Source organism: Condylostylus longicornis, unplaced genomic scaffold (genome assembly GCF_029603195.1).
Source record: "Condylostylus longicornis isolate FDR11 unplaced genomic scaffold, ASM2960319v2 ptg000024l, whole genome shotgun sequence".
Lineage (NCBI taxonomy): Eukaryota > Metazoa > Arthropoda > Insecta > Diptera > Dolichopodidae > Condylostylus > Condylostylus longicornis.
The window spans coordinates 845,920-869,430 of NW_026577993.1; the positions used below are offsets into that span (position 1 = coordinate 845,920).

Genomic DNA, 23,511 nt, shown 5'->3' on the forward strand with positions numbered 1-23,511 from the left:
AAATTTCGAAAATATATTTAAAAAATCAATTAAATATATTAATATTTTCATTCACAATTATTGTAAAATTCTTAATTTTGCAATAATTTAATTTTTTCTTTCCTCCTACCTTTCTCTCTCTTTCGTGCAATAGAATTTAAATGGGAAGCTTTTTAAAAAATGTGTATAATCCTGAGATTTTTTAAATATTAAACTCTTTTTTATGTAAAAAAAGAAAAAAATAATAAAAAATATGACATGATCAGTGGCATTTAAAGAAAAAAACAGGAACCAAGGCAACAATTCGTAAAATTTCGTAAAAAAGTTGAGTATTGGGACTTGTTATATATAAAGACATTAGTTAGAGTTTTAATAAAGCTTTCAAGAGTTTTAATAAAGCGCACATAATTATAAGTTATAATTCCGCTTTGGAAAACATAAATTTATAAGAATCGATGGTTTTGTTAAAATATTGGTTTAAGAAATTGAATTAAAAATTTTTGCCTTGTTCTGGAATATTTTGCCCATTGTTATACATATATGACGAGTTATAAAATTTTCATTAAGCTAAAATAATATGTTGTTCCGTCAACTATCAATGATAGATTTTAATTGACACTGTTACAATTTATGAAAGTGCGTAATAAAATATTATATCTAATACATAACTAGCAATCAAAAATATTACATTACTAAGCCTTCGAGACACGACATTTCGAGTTACATGATAATAAAAATTTATAATTTATATTATAAATGTGGACCATTTTTATTCGGCTTGCGACATTGTTCCTGACATGAAATTAAAAATTTAAATTTTTTTTTCAGATTTTACTGATTTTTGAATAAAAATCTATACCGAATTTAGTTACGAAACAAGTCCAAAGCACGTACTTTAATGATAAACTCTTTCTAGTTAAAAATTCTAGTCAGTAGTAAAAAATACGAATTGAAGTGATACAATATCAATTTAATGAGATTTTATATTATTTATTTTTGTGACAACATTGATTTTTTTTTGTTTTATTATTATATTTTGTTGTTTTTTTAAACTTTGTTACCTTTTTTTAAAAAATAGGTGAATTATATTATAAAATAGTTTGTCTAATTCACCTTTTGTTTCCATGCATTTTTTTTCCTTCTCAAACGACAATTCGAGTTACGTAATAAATTTCTGGGACCAAAAATGTCGTATCTCGAGAACCTAGTGTATACATATACAAATTAATTTGGTTTTATTTTCAGATCCTGTTGAAAGAACTAAATCTATCTTCAATGATGCCATTCTTTCTTTCGCACCAAAACGGTCTATTGAAGCACTTTTGAGTACTGAAGGGCAAGATACAATTTTTCCAATAATTAATGTAATAAAAATATTTTCTACTTTTATGTTATACATTTGTTTTAAGTATTTGATGCTAGGACATTTACCAGTATTAAATCGTGACAAACTAATCATGTCTTTTGATACGCCTTTAAGTATTTTTTATAGATCTCCTATATTATATTTTGATATATTACTTATGATAAGTGGTTTTATTAAAGCATACCATATGTGCACAGAAATGGAGGAAAAACTTCATATACATGCGCTGAAGAGATTGATGCTAAATATTTTAAGGTAATTACAAATTATAATAAAATATAATCAAGAATTCTTTGATGTGGTGCGTTGCACTATAATTTAAAATTTTTATCGGCTTGTCTTTGTTAGTAATACTCGTATAAATTTAATTGCTGAAATATGTGAATGTACAAAAGATATCTGTCCACGAAATTTTCAATTTAATAAGTTGGAAAAACTATTGGAATAGTTTTGATAACTTAAGATTCTTCTTCTTCTGCGTATCCACTTACTGGATGTTTGCGACTACATTTCTATATGTCTCCCTGTCTTGCGCAACATGTACTAGCTCTTCTACTGTTCGTATGCCAGTCCATTGTCTGATGTTTGTGAGCCAAGACATCTGCTTTATTCCCACACGCCTTCTTCCCTCAATTTTGCCTTGCAAAATCAGCTGCAGTATGAAATATTTGTCGTTACGCATTAAATGACCGAGAAATGTTGTTTTTCTGTGTTTTATTGTTAGCAATAATTCTCTGACCATTGGTGCAGTGGTTATGGCACCGGCCCTTTAACCGAAGGGTCTCGGGTTCAAAACCCGGTCAGGTCACTATAAAAATTATATTCAATATTATAACTTAATATGCACTACTAATAAATATTATACAAGTAATTTTCAAATATTCATAATATTCGATACTAAAGACTAAGAAAAATAAACAGTAAATATTAATAAAGTGAAATATTTAATATAAATAAAAAAAAAAAAATAAAACTATGGTATTATAGTCACCTACCTAGCTAACTCTCTATGACTGTAACAGAAACTAGGCATGATAGATATCATGCACTAGCCCTATACTCCTCCTAGGAGTGAAGAAGGAAAAAAAAAAAAAAAGAAAAAATAATTCTCGGTCATTATTTACTCTTCTTAAGACCTCTTCATTTGTAACTCTATCTATCCATGGGATTTTTAACATCTTACGGTATATCCACATCTCGAAGGCTTTGATAAAAGATAATCAGGAAGAAAATCAACTCTGATAAAGTGCGTATGTAGCGCACGAAATATATTAGCAAAAAATAAAAAAAGTATTTTATTCCGAATAAAAGGAAGTGTTCTTTTCATACCAATAAAAAAAAAAAAAAGAATTATATTTCGGAAAAAGTATCAACCATTGAAAAAAAAAAAAAAATTTTTTCATAATCTTCTTGAATAATTGTACCAATCTAAACAATATACATTGCGGTCGGTTATACGCTAAACACATCAGATTTTACATCAGATTTTTTTGTTAACCGATTTACTTTTATTTTATGAATCAACTACGTAGCACGCCAAGAGCTCTCATCTATTTTGTTTGAAGAAGTTGGTATCTATTTGGTAAAGTTTACGTTTTGAGGGCATTTATTGAATACAAGTAGTATTTCTAATACCTTGTTACATAAGCTGTGAATTTCACTGTATTTCCATATTAAATGTTAAATGGGAAACTAATGTTTAAGACGAATTAAAAGAACTTTTATTAATTATCAAAAATTTTTTTTGAATGTTATAATTTGAATTGAGTACATAAATGTTATATAAGGAAAATTTAAATTCGAAAATTTTTTTTAACAGGTTTCTACCATCTCTTTATGCAATTTTACTTTTCCAAACCTGGATATTGCCACATCTCGAATCTGGACCACTTTGGAATAATATTATACGAATTCAAAGTCAATTATGCGAAAAAAACTTATGGCGAAATATATTCGGTGTTCAAAATGCTATTGACTTTGAAGAAACTGTAAGTATACAATAAAAATTAAAATGCTTTAATACAATAAAAATTAAGAGAAAAAATATAGATTTGATGAAAGCTTCAAAAATAAATAACAAAAAATATAACAAATTCTTAAGTGTTAGACTTTCTTTCCTTCCGAAAATAAAATTTAATTTTCCAAAATTTGTTCTCGGACATCTAAAAGCACAACATCTAAATGACATCGCAAAATTGGAAGTATCTCTTATCCTTTAGATTTGCCAGATTTCTTGTAAGTGTTATTATTGCTTTTGGGATCATTTTGTCCCTTTGATTTTGGAGAAAATAGAAAACCAACTAAAAGTCAGGCTCCTTTCCTCCCGGTATGAAATTTACAATATTATTTCACAATGTATAAAAGAAATACAAGATTTTTTCTTCATATTAATAAATTCTTATAGCTTCTTCAATCTGTAAAACAAGCCCTTAAGTAAAAAAGAAAATGAATGTTTCTGCACTCTACCCCCAACCAATACAATTTTTTCCTGGAAGTTGATCAAAAATCATCTCTAAAATTGCTTAACACCTTATGCGAAGCATCCCGTATATGTATGTATGTATTTGAATGAAGGTTAACGTTTTAAAAATAATATTTTTATATTCATTGCATTCACCCAAAGCGATATGGAAAGTAAAGTTAAAATAGAAATTAAATAATTTTTATTGATGATAATGTAAAAGGAATTAAACTAACCCAATTTTTACACACATACTTATGTATTTATGCATAAGGTATTTAAACAAATGTAATACTCTTACATGTCCTTGAATAAAAAGAAACTTATTAAAGAAGTATAGTCAAAAACAAACGATTTGCTTTACAAAATCTGAAATTATTGTAAGTTATAGCTGTTTTCCATTTCGAAAAAATATAATTAATTATTACATACTTGCTTATTATTGGTCTATTTGGTATAAAACTTGAAGCAACATTAAAAAGCCAAAAATAGGACGTCATTTGTTTTAAAGAGAAAAAAAATAAGCCAGACGAAAAATAATGATAATTTTGAATTTTTTCGATAATATCAATATATTTATCAAACGTACTTATGTTAACAAATACATATTTTTTAGTTATACAAACATGTAGAAAACACAAACATGTCCAGCAAAGAACAAATTTTAAATTCAATTTTTGTAATTTTCTTTAACAAAAAATTTATTATTGATGAAAAAAAGTTTTTGAAAAATAAATCCTTCTAACACAACTAGGAAAAGCATCTGTTTTGGCAGCTATATGATTTTAAAAATTTTAAAAGATTAAATTTTACTTTATAAATCTAGCAAAAACTTTAAACATTGAAAAAATGCTGACGTCATCATTTTCTCTAATTTTTTTTAAAGTAATATACCAGACGCTTTGCATACTAAAATTGTTGAGATCTTTCTCCCATAAGGTTTTCCACCCCTGGCACAATTTTTATTATTAATAAATTGTTGGAAAAACTTTCATACATTTTCTTAAATCTTTCCTTATGCTCTTTGACTTAATTATGTATATTTAAATTACCTACCTAATTTTGTATATACATATATGTATATATACATGTATTAAGTTTTTTTTCTCCATAGAAATCAATTTTATTTTTGCGTTACTTAATTATTCGTATGTTCAGTAATGATTCAAGGCATAGGGGTTTTCTTGTGTTCACCATTTTCGGCATTTGCTCACCGGCAATATATTGAGACTCAACGTGTTAAAATATGAATTTATGTACATTAGTGATTCATTTAATGAAGGAAGGAAAATTAAAAATTAAATAAGTTTATATGCTCTGTAAGAATAAATTCATATTGAAATTAAGCTAAACATACAACTGTCAAATGCACATTATGTTCTATATAAACTTAGTGTATTAACTAACATAATATGTTATAATATTCTTGCAAGCATTATATTGATTTATATAATAAAAAAAATCTGATATGGTCAACACATAACCGACCGCCAAACATTGTTCATTTTAGCTAAAATATTGCATAAAATTAAGAAAATGTCTTTTAAATATACTTCCCACAAATTTTAGGAAGGCTAGTATGGTTTTAGTTAACATAAAAAAATAAATTTAGCTCTTATCAGGGGCTCATTTTACTCCAAATTCCCTGAAAACTTCCTCAGTTAGTTTCGATAGCAAATTTTTAATTCCAAGAAATTCCATTAATTAGTTCCATATATATAATATCAAACTAAATTTCGGACCTGGTTCGGTTACCGAACCCTGATATTCACAAAAAATTTATAAGTCTATGGTGTTAACACCCTGAATGTGCACATTTCACGAAAATTGAGTAGTTATTTCTCTTTAATTATATGCACAAAAATGTAATCTCGGCCCATATTTTTTGTTTTATTTACTTTATATTTACATTATGTCGGATGTTAAGATCTTATTCGGCTGTAAACGAATTGAATTTTAATTACATGTGTACTCATTTACATACACATAAATATTATTTTTTCTATTATAAAATAATATAAATGCATGTAATTAACGCAAATCTTTTTTTGACTCTTTTTTGAGTATACATATGTAATTATAACAAGTAAAAACGTTTCAGTCGGTATAAACCGTTTGAATTATATCCTGCACCTTTCGTTGTTGTATAGCAATTACTCGAACCTGTGAAACCATTCTATAGAAACTTCACGGATATGTCTGACCTATACCTGGACACACAACTGCCAAGTTTCATGAATCTGACGTTATTATTTTTCCAAATTTTTAAAATTAGCTTTTAGACTTGTATGGGAGCTACTCGAACCTGTCAAGCAATTCAACTAAAACTTCAGAAATATATCTAACCTATAACTGGACACCCAACTGAGCAAGAATATATATATATGTCCATACCGGAGACGACTCCTTGAAGTAGTTACAAACTCCATACCAAAGTTAATATACCCTTCAAAAAGTGCAGGGTATAAAAAAACTCTTTTTTGAGTATTACTTTATTTCATATGCGTTATTATTATTCATGCCCGAATTATATTTCTTTGCTGATTTCCTTCATTTCAAGAATTAAAATTATAATGTAAATTTATAGTTAAAATAATATCAATGATAAACTACATTAACATTAATAAAAATACATACATATTTTGTTTTAAATAAATAAATAAAAAGATAAAATGGTCTTCTTGCCTACAGTAGAAGCTACATATATTGGTGACTTTGACGTGATCAATTTATTGTATAAAAACTTACTAAAAGTGTATATTGTAAAAAAATTATAATATTTTGCAACATTTATTTACATTTAAAATAAATTAAAACTACATCTCAATTAAATACGTACATTTCAAATAAATTGATTAGATAATATAAAACAACAAGATTTAATACATACAATAAAATTTTAAAATTAAAATTATAATTACAACAACTACAACAAAAGTAACCATAATAAAATATAATTATTAAAAATATCTAATTTCAATATAAGAGTATTAATCAAAGTATATCTACTAATAAGTAATTCGACTCGTTCCATTTCGTTAGTTTTCGTTTGCATCTTGCTTCCAAATTCTCAAAATATTCCATTTTTTTTAGAAATAGATGGTAATAAGAGTTGTGTAGGCTAGAAAGAAACAAAATATTGTAAACAAACGAGTGTATCAAAAACATTGAACTAAAATAAAATTAAATTAAGTTAGGTGAAAATTTTGTTATTTTTATTTTGATAATAACAAAATTTATTTTTCATTTTATAAAATTTAGGTATTTTTTTTTTATTTCTGATACCTTCTTGTATATGTATATGTTTTAGATTTGAATACAGGAAATACCCATTTAATAAAGTTTCATTCTTACTTTCTTATAAAAAGTTTGAATACCTGCTTAAAAAAACCCGAAAATAACATTTTTTGTAATATTTATTAAGTGTTGAGAAATAAATGTATCCACATTTCAGCAAAATTTTCAAATGTAGCCAATTTCGGTATTTTAGCAAATTTGAGTACCTTTGTATCCAAGCTCAAATTTAAAGCAAAAATTTATCCAAATGGATACAATTTTATACAAGTGGGAACGCTGGCCCCAATACTCAATTTTTTTACGAAATATTCCGAATTTTTGCCTTCGTTCCCGCTTTTTCCTTTAAATGCCACTGATCGTGTCATATTTCTTATTATTTTTTTCTGATTTTTACGTAAAAAAGAGTTTAATAATTTATAAAATCTCAAGATGTTATATACATTTTTTAAAAAGCTTCCAATTTGAATTCTATTGCACGAAAAAGAAAGAAAGGTAGGAGGAAAGAAAAAATGAAAAAAATTTTTTAAATTCATACTTGAGTATGGTTTCAAATGCAAACGATTGCAAATATTTTAAAGCTTGACGTACGAGTACATATAACATAGACATAGGCAGTACATACAACAGAAGAACATATCTTTTCAAAACTAAAAGTTTTTATCACAGTATGCCATTTTTTTTTCTTTATATTTCTTATGTTCTATTTGGATTATTTATTTTTTTATTCGATTTTCTAATTTAATAACAAGAAAGGGGAAAAAATTAGAGGAGTAGGATATTAAAAACTTATTTTGTTAAAAGGTCAGTTTTGCTTTATTTTTTGCATGAAAATGGCCATATTTTTTAAGGAGGTCGTTACTCTTGGAATGTGCACATTAGTGCCGTAAGAGGCATTTTTCCAATGCAAATTGTCCATTTTGGTTGTGCCGCACCCGGACGAACTGTATGCGACTCGATTTTTCATAATGATATAATATATTTTGTTATCTGAACCATTTTTTATTGAACGCTAGTTCAACTTGAAAAGAATTATTAAACCAAGTTTTCTTTTCATTTTTAAAAATCTTAAATTTACACCGAAATTACTGGGGAAATATTTATTTTATTTATTCAATATCAGGATTTCGTAAAACTTTTTTCATTTAAAATTTTTTTTTTCATTAGTGCTTTGGAGGAAGAAACAAATTACTCTTTTCGGTCCTGCGAGCGCAATAAAGTAAGTAGCGCATTAAGTGCAAAGTAGTGCACGTTTGTTTGCCCCCATTTTGGTTCGCGAACTCGGCAACCTGATTCAATCAGACTGAGGCGCAATTTTCGATTTATAAAATAACCTATAAACATAGAATTAGTTAATAAAACTATCGATAGTACCATCGATAGTTTTCAACTATCGAAAGTATCGATGGTTTAAAGTCGATACAATATTATTTATTATGAATTTCATATATTATTTTCGTACCTATGCACACTAATTTACGAGTATTATACTAGTGAAGCTTGAAAATTTTTTTTTTAAAACGTGAAGTGAAGCTGGAAGATTCTTTGGAACGAATAAGCTAAAAAACTTGTTACTAGCTATGTCGAAGTTTAACACGCAACATCTCGTTTAAATACCGAATTTAACTGAGCATAAAAATGTTTAATATATACAATAATTCTATTAATATATACAATAATTTTATTAATATGCAATAATTTTCAACTTGCCAGTTTATTGGCAAATAACAAAACATTTGCTTCGCTTAAAGATATGACAAATTCAAAAAGTTCAAAATAACAAACGATTTTATATCGGTAAAATAAAGAATGAAAAATTAGCAAAAGAAAATGTTTATTTAATAATATTTAAATGTTTAAAGATAAAATTAATAAATATGTATTTAAAGTTAATAATATTATGCAAATTACCGTTGATAAGTCTAACTACAGTTGATATTTTTCAAATAATATTATTTATATGCTGTTTGATTCATTACATGTTTGGAAATAATAGTACAATCATGTATATAACACTATTCCATGTTTCTTTACAAATTAAATGCAGGTCACCGGTGCATTATACTATACAAAAAGTTGCGTTATAAAACTACAGATCTATTGTGATAGTTTTTCGACGATGTATCGAAAACACTAGAATAACCAATAGCGATACCAAATACTGCCTTGCCTCCGCAATTTAATATACATACGTTAAGATATATTAAATTTTGTGACCGATATTTTTAACAGTTCACCGTGTTCGCAGCTATATGAAACTCTTAAGAAGGCCATTATAGAAAGACACTCGCTCTCCCAAATTAAAAGAATAGAATCTCTCTTAGATCATCAGCAAGATATCGTTGATCGTAGAATAAGAAGTCTTCAGGTCCATACGGATGCTGGCTGGTGGCTCATTTAGTTAAAATATTTTTCGAAATTTGTGGCTTCGTTATTTACCGCGCAACATTTACATTACCTTACTGGCCTCATAGAAAGACACTCGTTCTCCGAAATTGAAAAATTAGAATCTAGAAGAAAAAGATTAGAAGTCTTTAGGTCCCCGATAGGTAAACCTATCGCCGCAATGATGGAAACATGTGAATCACTCGTCATCGAATTTCAAACTTCAAAAAATTTCGGTTCCTGAATTGGATGTGTATTACGACCCTCGCAAAATCGCTCTTACATCCTAAGCCCTTTATGTCGTTATATTTTCGAACACTTGGTTTTTCTCACCCAAGAGCTTATCGTAAGCCTTTAACTAGTTTTAGTTAGATAAGTATTTTTGGCCAAAAATGAACTTCGACACCGCGAAATTGGCAGGAACTTGTTTAGCTTCCCAAAGATCAAAAATTCGATGGAAAACGAAATCAAAATTCGAAAAACCTGAACCTATTCGTACTTTCGGGTCGATTCGTAAAGGGCCTACATGGATTTGGTAGGTTATTACCCTGCCGATTCTGACAACTCTTTCATATTGACAATTGGGAACTTGATCACATCAATTGTCGCACGCGCTTTTGCCGAGAATCACATCCCGAAATTTAGAAGTCCATCTAGAATAACCACGCATCAAGATTCACAATTTAAGTCTAAATTATTTGCGGATTTTACGAGTTTATTCGGTATCCAGGAGATCCACGCTGCCCCTTATCATTCTCAGTCGAACGGAATGGCGGAGCAGTTTCACTTACAGTTAAAATCCGCATTCATGCAGCTTCGAACTCCTAATCGTGCTTCTAGGATTTCGGACCGCAATCAAAGAGGATCTAGGATGTTCACCGGCAGTAGTGGTATATAAACAAAATCTACGCGCTCTTGGCGAGATTTTTGTCGACGAAAAACCTAATGTTAACGACTGCGACACTGTTATAAAGCAGCTTCGCGAAACTATACAAAATCTCATTCCAACCGCGCCTAGGGTAACGGAACAAAAAATTTTATCCCGAAATATTTAAATAATTGCTAACACATTTTCTTATAGATACGAGCTTAACACATCCTTATGAAGGACCATTCAAGGTCATCAGAAGATTTAGAAAACATTTTGTGGTCGATATACGGGTAAAATTCTTCTATTTCGGCGACCGTTTAAAGCCTGCATTTAGCATTTTAGCTTCGGAACTAGATAGTCGCAAAAGTTCACGCCACATTAAATTTAAATAATTCTTCTTGGTTATTTTATTTTTTTTTGCAATTTTCATTTTTCATACTTAAATTAAGAATAATTTTATTTCATCACTAGGATGTAATTTTTCTTATAACATTTGCGTATTATAAATTAACCCTTATATATATTTATTTAAAAAATTCATCCACTGAAAGTTTCATGTTGTTCATTTGTTTTTTTCTTTCAGTGTTCACCAATGACTATACAAACATCTGTGGAGATGCAGCTCTACTTGCTCGCGCCGCTAATAGTTTGGTTCTTTTACTGCAATTCTGAAGTTGGGTTTTTCTTATTTGGAGGAATTAATATGATATCTGTTGCATTACGATATTCTCGGACCTATAGGGATCATTTATCACCAATCATATTTCACGGAATGCAGTTGAGTTATATATAATAATAACATAAAGTGTTGTCGCAATTTTCGACTTTCGGTTTTTATATGTTTAAAATTTACATTAAAAAGCTACCATTGTGACAAGCCCCTGAAAGTTTAAGTTGTACTTTATTTTCTAGCAGTATTGAAAAACAAACCTGTAAGAAAGAACGACATTTTAATATTATGAAAATATTCTTTGTTTCTTGTAAAAAAATATTTACTATAAAAATTTCACATCATACGCTTTAAATTGGAAAAATACATTTTTTAGTATCTCTGTCACTCGTTCGAGTTCAGTTCGAAAAGAAAATTTTTTTAATTTTTCTGCCCTAACTCAGTTGTATGAAAAAATTTCCATTGAATTAATATTAGTGCAGTACGCAAAATACTATTAAGTAGACGTATGAGTAATTCAGTAATAGGAATGAAAATTTAAAATTAAATCAGGTTCCTATTAACTCGCAAAATATAAATATTTATGTATATCCATATGTTCTAGAATTTGAAATCACAAAATATAAAAATCTAGCATATCTTTACGCTTTATCCTTTTGTTTTAGCACTTGTATAATGTTCATGAATACTACTATGAGATACTATTCATAAACATTATACATATATATTATGTTTAGTATAAAGCTCCGCCGGAATACATTTAAATCATCCTATTATACATCTTTTCTCTGTTAGTAACATGTTTATATATCATACTTTAGAAGAGTTCTGTACACCCAAAAATAAAAATAAAATGGAGATTATAATACATGTAGATGAACGTGTGATTGTCGTTGTACGATATGCAAATGTTCTATTTATGTAGACACTAAGTTTACGTTCACTAATCAATTCATCTGCGGAACATTTGAATGAATGGTATCATAATTCTTATAGAATAATGCATCGGACTTTGTTTTCGCTTTTTTATATCGTTTGGTTTTATTTACCGTGACTTCCAAAACGCAGTATAAAAAGTTTTAATACAGCTTAAATACCGTCTATAAAGTTTTACAAAAACGAAAAGCTTTTTAAATCGATGTATTGTATCATACATAGGGACGGATGGCTCATATATGCAAAGTATGTATTTGCAATGGGCGATAAAAAACGGGGGCGCCACTGAAAACTTAAACAAACCCTAAATTTAAAAAAAAAATTTAAGTTTTCCTTATATAGTTTTCCTATAATTTCTCATTTTATCAATTTACAGCGAAATTATCTTGATAAAATGTGTCAATATACAAACATAATATTTGAGTCCTAATAACATAAAAAATGTGGATGTAAAAAAAGTCAGTTTCTCAAAATATTAAGCATTGATCTATATTTATTTTTCTTTCGCACCATATAACAAAAAATGTTCATAAAATTAAAATTATTCAAACATTTTGTTACTCTACACAACTCTTTCATTTTATTTATAATACGAATTACTTTTTATACATACGAGTACTATGTTAGAATAAATTCGTAAACACACATACTATTATTTCATACAGAATTTACATACAGGTTATTATTTCATACAGCTGTATATTTTTAAATATACATAATACACAAGTGAAATCGTTTCATATACTTAGTGTACATAGAAGCACGATACGCAAAAGATAAAAAAATTAGAAAATACACCTGTACAGATATTTTATATTGTCTAATATACGAGTATATAAGATCAACACTCGTGCGTACACATGTAATTATCTCATAAAGCAAGATTTTTATTTTGCTGAGATTGCTCCCTACCAACACTTGCTCGTAGTTCGTGCACATAATTATATCACAAAAGATTTTTATTATGCTGAGTTTGTGCTCTTTCAACACTCGTTCGTACCATTGTTCCCGTTTTGACACCTTTATGGAAAAAATTGCACTTTTTAAGATTTTTTAATTCCAAAAAAAAATTTATACTATTATATTCACCCAAGAAATGTTACAAAACTGATTTTTGCAATTCTTACAAATAAGTTTTAGGAAGAATATATCAACATAAGCGACGCGTTATATTTCGCTTTAATACTGCATCTCTTACACGATTTATATTATGTTGATGAGAGTTTTTAACAATTTTAATAACTTAATTAATTGTAATAATTTTATATCCACTTTCTGTTAGACATATGTATTTTATGACGAAACGAGTAAAATGCTCTTCAAAAGTTTTTAAGTTTTTAGAGCAATGTCAGATATTATATTTAAATTGTTTCATATACATACATATATACAAAATTTTATTTTTGCTGATAAAATTTTATTTTGAGTTGGCGTCGCCTTGTCAAACAAACAAACACATCTTTATAATGTATCAATTTTTCTGTATACATTATTATAATGTATCAATTTTCTGTATTGCATTAGTAAAAAACAAAAAAAAAACGTGGAATGAGAATAGAAAGAAAATAGCAAAAGACAACGAGAACAATATTCTCAAATAATGGAATTCATAGTTTGATATTGAGATGTTTACCAATTACCATTATCTTTCTTTTTGTTTAATAACAAAAAATTTTGAATGAATTTTAAAATTACATGATTATTATGAATTTCTACTACTTTTATCAATACAGATTTAAAAATAAATTGGTAATATCTACTTTTATATTGAAGTGAAAAAATGTTGTTTAATAATGAAGTGAATGTTAAGAATTTTACGTTTGATTGATGTGTTGTATATCATCCAAAAAATAAATCCAAAATGAAATGGTGCAGAATTTATTTCATATATTTATCTCAAAAACTAAAACAGTCTGAGCAACATTTTTAAAATTCAAAACCACAGTTTATCATAAGTTCATGTATGTATGCAAATCTATAAATACCAGTAAATACATTTATTGTAATAAAATATTAAAAAATATAATGAAAAATATTAAAGCAAATAAAAATATACATAAAAAGCTTAGTTTTGAAGCCACAATTTTTGGACCGAAACTTTAATTTCTCCTAAATTTTTAAATGCAAGTCGAAACTTTTTTTTTCATTTCTCGGACGATTTGTGAAATGAAATGCAAAATTTTATTTGTAAGTATATTTAAAATTTCGAATGTTTGTAATTTTTTTAAAAATATAAAATTTCGCAATGTACAATCATTTGAGTATATTTATTAAGTACTTTAAAAAAGCATTAAGTACTTTCAAAAAGTTTACAATTTAGTTTTACTTACGCCAAAAAGTAAATTTTTGGTTGTTAAAACCAAAAAATCAAGTTTAAATTATTAAAATTAATGTGATAATAACTACATAAACTATAGTTAATACCTTGTTGTTGAATTTATAAACCAAAAAGTCTAGTTTCAAGCTTTAATTCTATAATTAATCCTGTATTCAGCCAGATAAGGTTACAAGAAAGTGATTTATGTTGCACAATTTGCAATGCTTATTACATTTTGTTCACAGTATTAAAAGAGGTGGAACAATGGAAAGGCGGACGCATTTTTCAGAAACCGCTTGGGGCGCCGAATAAAGGAGGACTGTGCCTGATTGTATGTAAGCTTTCGTTACATTTTCGAATAATGTCAATGTGATAAATAGCTTTACACATACATATGTACATATTATACGTTGTTTATTTTTTAAAATTTCCTTATAAAAATCTTTGTTCAAAAAAACATTTTTTTTTTTTTGCATTTACAATTTTTGAAATTTGCAAATAAATATTCATAATAAAAAATATGTTAAAATATTTTCTAAAGATTTAATAATTTAATTTTGATAATTTGTTGTTCTTGTTGAATTTCTTTATTGTTTTAAGAATTATTTTAAAAGCTTATTAAATACTTTTTTGAAAATCCTAAATAAATGTTTTAAAGAATATGATTATAAACAACGCAATCGATTTGAATTTTAATAGTTTCGGTAAATAAATTAAAAATAATAAAAAATATATTAAATAAAAAACAAAGATACCATTTTAATGAAAATAAGCAAAAGATTGACCCGACAGATTTCAAAAACTCTCAATTTTCTAACATTTAATACAAAAATATCCAGATGTTTACAATTATGGGAACAATTTTTCAAAGTGGAATGTTTTATTCCACAGTGCAATTTTTTTGTGGAAAAATACAAATTTATGAAAAATACAAGTTTTTAATATTCATTAGAAAGTCAAAACTGAGGTACAAAACGAAATGTAAACTTCTTATCATTAACCGCTTTTTAATAATAAGAACGTATTGTAAATCCTGTAACAAATGTTCTTTAAAGAAATATAAAAATTGTAATTTGGTTTAATTTATCGTGGAAGCTGAAATAATCAATGACGATATCTTGGAAATTCTTCAAATTTGGTCCTGTTAATACATTAAAAATATTTTTTTGATTTTATATAATGTGTTCACATAGAAACTTGTATTTGGTTGTTTTGTTTTTAAGAAGCTATTTTATTTTTATTTAGTTGTACAAATAAAATTATATTTATTCTATATAAAAAACCTATTATGTAGCCCAATTCAATTTCCCCTTGGGTGTTTTACCAAAAGTCCCCTGCATACTTTCACTTTACAGATTTTCCGGTTTTTAACAAATTCATCTTGTAAATCGCAGTTTGAAACTATTTTTTTACAAGCGAAAAATTCTAGCATATTTTTTGTGAAAAATTAGCATATTTTATTCAGATCATTTTGATTTCTTTTTTGTCACGTCATGTTATTTTTTCGTTTTCTCTTTGTTACGTTATGTTTCTTTATCGTTAAAATCTCGCTACAATCATACATATAACTAACCCCTTGTGCGAATTGCATTAAGTTAAAATATGTTCCAAAAAACTGAAACTTAATTGAAGCTTTTTCCGAGTGTATCGTACTTGCACTTCCCGAAAATATTTTAGTGTGCACTATTTATCGCACTTTAGTATTTTTCGGACAAATTTGTGATAGATAGTTAAAAAATTTTTCAGAATAGAATACGTGTTCAGTGCATATTTTTATAGTCGTTTTAAATCAATTTATTGCGACGGCACCGAACAATACTTTATATATTTTTGTTAAATGTTGTCATATTCCATATGTCATACTCATATATGTTTTTTTTACAAAATAAAGAAATTCATATGTCATTGGTTTTTGTTGTATGAGCATTTGAGCCCATATTTTTTTAAAAAATCAATATACCTTTGATTAAAAATCCGGAACCAATTATTGAAATTTAATTATAATCAGGATATTTAAAATATTTGAAACATTTGCCAAAAAAAAGATTTAAAAATTTGTTGGCAATATCAAAGACAGTTGATTGTGGAACTCCAATACATATTGCAATAGCTCTGTAGGAAGAATCACTAAGTAACCAAAGTAATACTAACGCAAAGTAATTTGCTAACGCATTAGCAGCTTCAAACCATAATTTTTTTGACGTACTTCGCATGCCAACCTTCTAAATTTTTTTGTACTTTTGTTGTCAATACCCACCTTTACATCCGATATACTACCATTTGTTATATTTCAGTACAAAATAATTTCTGCAGAGTATAATGCATAAAATTATTTATTAGCTAATAAATAGAACCATTAATTTGTTGGGAACCATTTAACGTTACACGATATACACTTATTACATTTCTTATTATATTATGATTTGTTGAATTACCATTTTGTTTGTTTTTATATTCACTTTTTCCTTAAATTATTTCTTTAACTTTTTTATTTATTTAAACTTGTTTATTTACTTAAAATTTAATGCGAATTGCGATCAGCTAATGTGGTTTTAATAACACTAAATTTTTTGCGAATAATCTAGTGCGAAGAAAAAAATAGTGCGGTATACTAAAATAGTCGGAAACAGCCTAGGAAATGAATGTATACATGTGTAAATAACTATTTTCACTCTACATAAACCATTAATTTAATGTAAGAAGGAAAGTTTAAAATAAAATCAGGATGCCGATGACTCGCAAAATATTAAAATTTATATCCATATCACTGCTATGGGTAGTTTAGGCCCGCGCAGAGAAAGCAACTCTCATTTTCCTTTAATGGTTTTTTAAAAAAAATGTACATAGTTTATACCAAGGAAAAAAGTTATGACCGTCCCTTTACGTTTTAACTCTTTTGTATCTAAAACTACTTAAAAATATTTATATATAAATAAATTTTAGAGTTTTATTTTGATATTCGCAAAAAAAAAATTGCCAAAAGAGGGAAATTTTCTTTTAAAATAAATTTTATTAAAAACTAGTTGCATGTGCTTGCACTGCAAGCCTTGCAAGTATTATATCTATAGTTTTGAAATTGTGTTCCATTCTGTCTGAGATATTTTAAATTTACTTTTTTTCTTTAAAAAACACCACCGTAACATACATATAGATATGTTTTTTTCCTAATAAATAATAGTATAAAACTTAAAATAAAAAAAGTTCTTAAAAATGCATGCACGTATGCGAATAAAACACATGAATGTATAATTAGTTAATACTAATACTATATAGGGTAATGCGTATAGTATAAGATTTCTATGCAAAAAGTTTTAGGTTCGAACCCTGCAAAATGCGATTTTGCAGGGTTTAACTTATTTCTTATTTAGAATGAAATTAAAACAGCTTTACCCTTACAAATAAATGTCAACGAGTTTTCATTCTAAATATTTTTTTGAAATTACCATAATATTAAAAGTTTAATACAATGGAATTACATTTTCTTATTGTCGAGAAATTTAATGTACTTATGTTTTGCTTACTAATACATTTTGCAGCAGATCGCGAATAGAATACATAACTAAATGCGTACAAACATACTCGTATTTGTTATAAAACAGATTTTACTAACTTTTTACAATTTAAGAAAATGTTCACTTTTTGTTATGACTCACACTTCCAAAAATGATTTTATATACAATACTTATGCCACCAAAACTAAAAGTGGAATTCTTACTTTTTCTGGGACCCTAGAGGCAAAACCCTAATTAATGCCTTTTGCCACATGTCCCTAGCACTTTTAGAAGTACCCGTACTTTTTTAAACCTGAGAAGTAGCTATATCGTATATACATAAAATGTAATATATGATGGTTTTAGAAGAGTTCTACGAAGTATGAATAAAATATAGAATTATAAAGGGAAATTTAAGGTATTGCGTAGCCTAGTGAGTAACGTGGTAGTCTGATTACCAGAAGGTATAGGATCGATGCTTGCCTGGATATTGTCGTACTTTTCCTTTTTTGGTTTTTTTTTTTAATTTTTTTTATTTTGTTTGAATTTTTTGCTTCATTTTTTTTTAAATATATCAGATAAATATTATTATAAAAATTCTAGAAAAATTTAAAAAAAAAAAATTGTTATAATGTTTTGGAAAAATTCGCAAAAATTTTATTTTGAGTTGGCGTCGCCTTGTCAAACAAACAAACACATCTTTATAATGTATCAATTTTTCTGTATACATTATTATAATGTATCAATTTTCTGTATTGCATTAGTAAAAAACAAAAAAAAAACGTGGAATGAGAATAGAAAGAAAATAGCAAAAGACAACGAGAACAATATTCTCAAATAATGGAATTCATAGTTTGATATTGAGATGTTTACCAATTACCATTATCTTTCTTTTTGTTTAATAACAAAAAATTTTGAATGAATTTTAAAATTACATGATTATTATGAATTTCTACTACTTTTATCAATACAGATTTAAAAATAAATTGGTAATATCTACTTTTATATTGAAGTGAAAAAATGTTGTTTAATAATGAAGTGAATGTTAAGAATTTTACGTTTGATTGATGTGTTGTATATCATCCAAAAAATAAATCCAAAATGAAATGGTGCAGAATTTATTTCATATATTTATCTCAAAAACTAAAACAGTCTGAGCAACATTTTTAAAATTCAAAACCACAGTTTATCATAAGTTCATGTATGTATGCAAATCTATAAATACCAGTAAATACATTTATTGTAATAAAATATTAAAAAATATAATGAAAAATATTAAAGCAAATAAAAATATACATAAAAAGCTTAGTTTTGAAGCCACAATTTTTGGACCGAAACTTTAATTTCTCCTAAATTTTTAAATGCAAGTCGAAACTTTTTTTTTCATTTCTCGGACGATTTGTGAAATGAAATGCAAAATTTTATTTGTATATTTAAAATTTCGAATGTTTGTAATTTTTTTAAAAATATAAAATTTCGCAATGTACAATCATTTGAGTATATTTATTAAGTACTTTAAAAAAGCATTAAGTACTTTCAAAAAGTTTACAATTTAGTTTTACTTACGCCAAAAAGTAAATTTTTGGTTGTTAAAACCAAAAAATCAAGTTTAAATTATTAAAATTAATGTGATAATAACTACATAAACTATAGTTAATACCTTGTTGTTGAATTTATAAACCAAAAAGTCTAGTTTCAAGCTTTAATTCTATAATTAATCCTGTATTCAGCCAGATAAGGTTACAAGAAAGTGATTTATGTTGCACAATTTGCAATGCTTATTACATTTTGTTCACAGTATTAAAAGAGGTGGAACAATGGAAAGGCGGACGCATTTTTCAGAAACCGCTTGGGGCGCCGAATAAAGGAGGACTGTGCCTGATTGTATGTAAGCTTTCGTTACATTTTCGAATAATGTCAATGTGATAAATAGCTTTACACATACATATGTACATATTATACGTTGTTTATTTTTTAAAATTTCCTTACAAAAATCTTTGTTCAAAAAAACATTTTTTTTTTTTTGCATTTACATTTTTTGAAATTTGCAAATAAATATTCATAATAAAAAATATGTTAAAATATTTTCTAAAGATTTAATAATTTAATTTTGATAATTTGTTGTTCTTGTTGAATTTCTTTATTGTTTTAAGAATTATTTTAAAAGCTTATTAAATACTTTTTTGAAAATCCTAAATAAATGTTTTAAAGAATATGATTATAAACAACGCAATCGATTTGAATTTTAATAGTTTCGGTAAATAAATTAAAAATAATAAAAAATATATTAAATAAAAAACAAAGATACCATTTTAATGAAAATAAGCAAAAGATTGACCCGACAGATTTCAAAAACTCTCAATTTTCTAACATTTAATACAAAAATATCCAGATGTTTACAATTATGGGAACAATTTTTCAAAGTGGAATGTTTTATTCCACAGTGCAATTTTTTTGTGGAAAAATACAAATTTATGAAAAATACAAGTTTTTAATATTCATTAGAAAGTCAAAACTGAGGTACAAAACGAAATGTAAACTTCTTATCATTAACCGCTTTTTAATAATAAGAACGTATTGTAAATCCTGTAATAAATGTTCTTTAAAGAAATATAAAAATTGTAATTTGGTTTAATTTATCGTGGAAGCTGAAATAATCAATGACGATATCTTGGAAATTCTTCAAATTTGGTCCTGTTAATACATTAAAAATATTTTTTTGATTTTATATAATGTGTTCACATAGAAACTTGTATTTGGTTGTTTTGTTTTTAAGAAGCTATTTTATTTTTATTTAGTTGTACAAATAAAATTATATTTATTCTATATAAAAAACCTATTATGTAGCCCAATTCAATTTCCCCTTGGGTGTTTTACCAAAAGTCCCCTGCATACTTTCACTTTACAGATTTTCCGGTTTTTAACAAATTCATCTTGTAAATCGCAGTTTGAAACTATTTTTTTACAAGCGAAAAATTCTAGCATATTTTTTGTGAAAAATTAGCATATTTTATTCAGATCATTTTGATTTCTTTTTTGTCACGTCATGTTATTTTTTCGTTTTCTCTTTGTTACGTTATGTTTCTTTATCGTTAAAATCTCGCTACAATCATACATATAACTAACCCCTTGTGCGAATTGCATTAAGTTAAAATATGTTCCAAAAAACTGAAACTTAATTGAAGCTTTTTCCGAGTGTATCGTACTAACACTTCCCGAAAATATTTTAGTGTGCACTATTTATCGCACTTTAGTATTTTTCGGACTACAAATTTGTGATAGATAGTTAAAAAATTTTTCAGAATAGAATACGTGTTCAGTGCATATTTTTATAGTCGTTTTAAATCAATTTATTGCGACGGCACCGAACAATACTTTATATATTTTTGTTAAATGTTGTCATATTCCATATGTCATACTCATATATGTTTTTTTTACAAAATAAAGAAATTCATATGTCATTGGTTTTTGTTGTATGAGCATTTGAGCCTATATTTTTTTAAAAAATCAATATACCTTTGATTAAAAATCCGGAACCAATTATTGAAATTTAATTATAATCAGGATATTTAAAATATTTGAAACATTTGCCAAAAAAAAGATTTAAAAATTTGTTGGCAATATCAAAGACAGTTGATTGTGGAACTCCAATACATATTGCAATAGCTCTGTAGGAAGAATCACTAAGTAACCAAAGTAATACTAAATTTGCTAACGCATTAGCAGCTTCAAACCATAATTTTTTTGACGTACTTCGCATGCCAACCTTCTAAATTTTTTTGTACTTTTGTTGTCAATACCCACCTTTACATCCGATATACTACCATTTGTTATATTTCAGTACAAAATAATTTCTGCAGAGTATAATGCATAAAATTATTTATTAGCTAATAAATAGAACCATTAATTTGTTGGGAACCATTTAACGTTACACGATATACACTTATTACATTTCTTATTATATTATGATTTGTTGAATTACCATTTTGTTTGTTTTTATATTCACTTTTTCCTTAAATTATTTCTTTAACTTTTTTATTTATTTAAACTTGTTTATTTACTTAAAATTTAATGCGAATTGCGATCAGCTAATGTGGTTTTAATAACACTAAATTTTTTGCGAATAATCTAGTGCGAAGAAAAAAATAGTGCGATATACTAAAATAGTCGGAAACAGCCTAGGAAATGAATGTATACATGTGTAAATAACTATTTTCACTCTACATAAACCATTAATTTAATGTAAGAAGGAAAGTTTAAAATAAAATCAGGATGCCGATGACTCGCAAAATATTAAAATTTATATCCATATCACTGCCATGGGTAGTTTAGGCCCGCGCAGAGAAAGCAACTCTCATTTTCCTTTAATGGTTTTTTAAAAAAAATGTACATAGTTTATACCAAGGAAAAAAGTTATGACCGTCCCTTTACGTTTTAACTCTTTTGTATCTAAAACTACTTAAAAATATTTATATATAAATAAATTTTAGAGTTTTATTTTGATATTCGCAAAAAAAAAATTGCCAAAAGAGGGAAATTTTCTTTTAAAATAAATTTTATTAAAAACTAGTTGCATGTGCTTGCACTGCAAGCCTTGCAAGTATTATATCTATAGTTTTGAAATTGTGTTCCATTCTGTCTGAGATATTTTAAATTTACTTTTTTTCTTTAAAAAACACCACCGTAACATACATATAGATATGTTTTTTTCCTAATAAATAATAGTATAAAACTTAAAATAAAAAAAGTTCTTAAAAATAATTACCAAAAAATACATAATTAAGCAAATAATTAGTTCCTTTAAGATCTAATATCTTTTGAGTAATTTATTTTACAACCTCGCTTTGAGTTATGTCGCATAAAATCATAAAATATTACCTTTGACAATTAGCACTTTAAGCGATCAATTACCGTATACGTATAAAATAATTCGCTACTAAAATGCATGCACGTATGCGAATAAAACACATGAATGTATAATTAGTTAATACTAATACTATATAGGGTAATGCGTATAGTATAAGATTTCTATGCAAAAAGTTTTAGGTTCGAACCCTGCAAAATGCGATTTTGCAGGGTTTAACTTATTTCTTATTTAGAATGAAATTAAAACAGCTTTACCCTTACAAATAAATGTCAACGAGTTTTCATTCTAAATATTTTTTTGAAATTACCATAATATTAAAAGTTTAATACAATGGAATTACATTTTCTTATTGTCGAGAAATTTAATGTACTTATGTTTTGCTTACTAATACATTTTGCAGCAGATCGCGAATAGAATACATAACTAAATGCGTACAAACATACTCGTATTTGTTATAAAACAGATTTTACTAACTTTTTACAATTTAAGAAAATGTTCACTTTTTGTTATGACTCACACTTCCAAAAATGATTTTATATACAATACTTATGCCACCAAAACTAAAAGTGGAATTCTTACTTTTTCTGGGACCCTAGAGGCAAAACCCTAATTAATGCCTTTTGCCACATGTCCCTAGCACTTTTAGAAGTACCCGTACTTTTTTAAACCTGAGAAGTAGCTATATCGTATATACATAAAATGTAATATATGATGGTTTTAGAAGAGTTCTACGAAGTATGAATAAAATATAGAATTATAAAGGGAAATTTAAGGTATTGCGTAGCCTAGTGAGTAACGTGGTAGTCTGATAACCAGAAGGTATAGGATCGATGCTTGCCTGGATATTGTCGTACTTTTCCTTTTTTGGTTTTTT

The 23,511-nt window shown here is 26.7% G+C and overlaps 1 protein-coding gene across 2 annotated transcripts in view; it reads left to right on the top strand.

The window, feature by feature from the left end:
* The window catches only part of LOC129607008 (uncharacterized), a 67,530-nt gene that overhangs the window by 32,248 nt on the left and 11,771 nt on the right, over positions 1–23,511 (top strand). For both annotated transcript variants that reach the window (XM_055517695.1, XM_055517694.1), the window contains exons 6-8: positions 1,225–1,600; positions 3,165–3,333; positions 10,940–11,133. In XM_055517695.1, the coding sequence (XP_055373670.1) occupies positions 1,225–1,600; positions 3,165–3,333; positions 10,940–11,133 (739 nt within the window). The remainder of the gene's footprint in view (positions 1–1,224; positions 1,601–3,164; positions 3,334–10,939; positions 11,134–23,511) is intronic.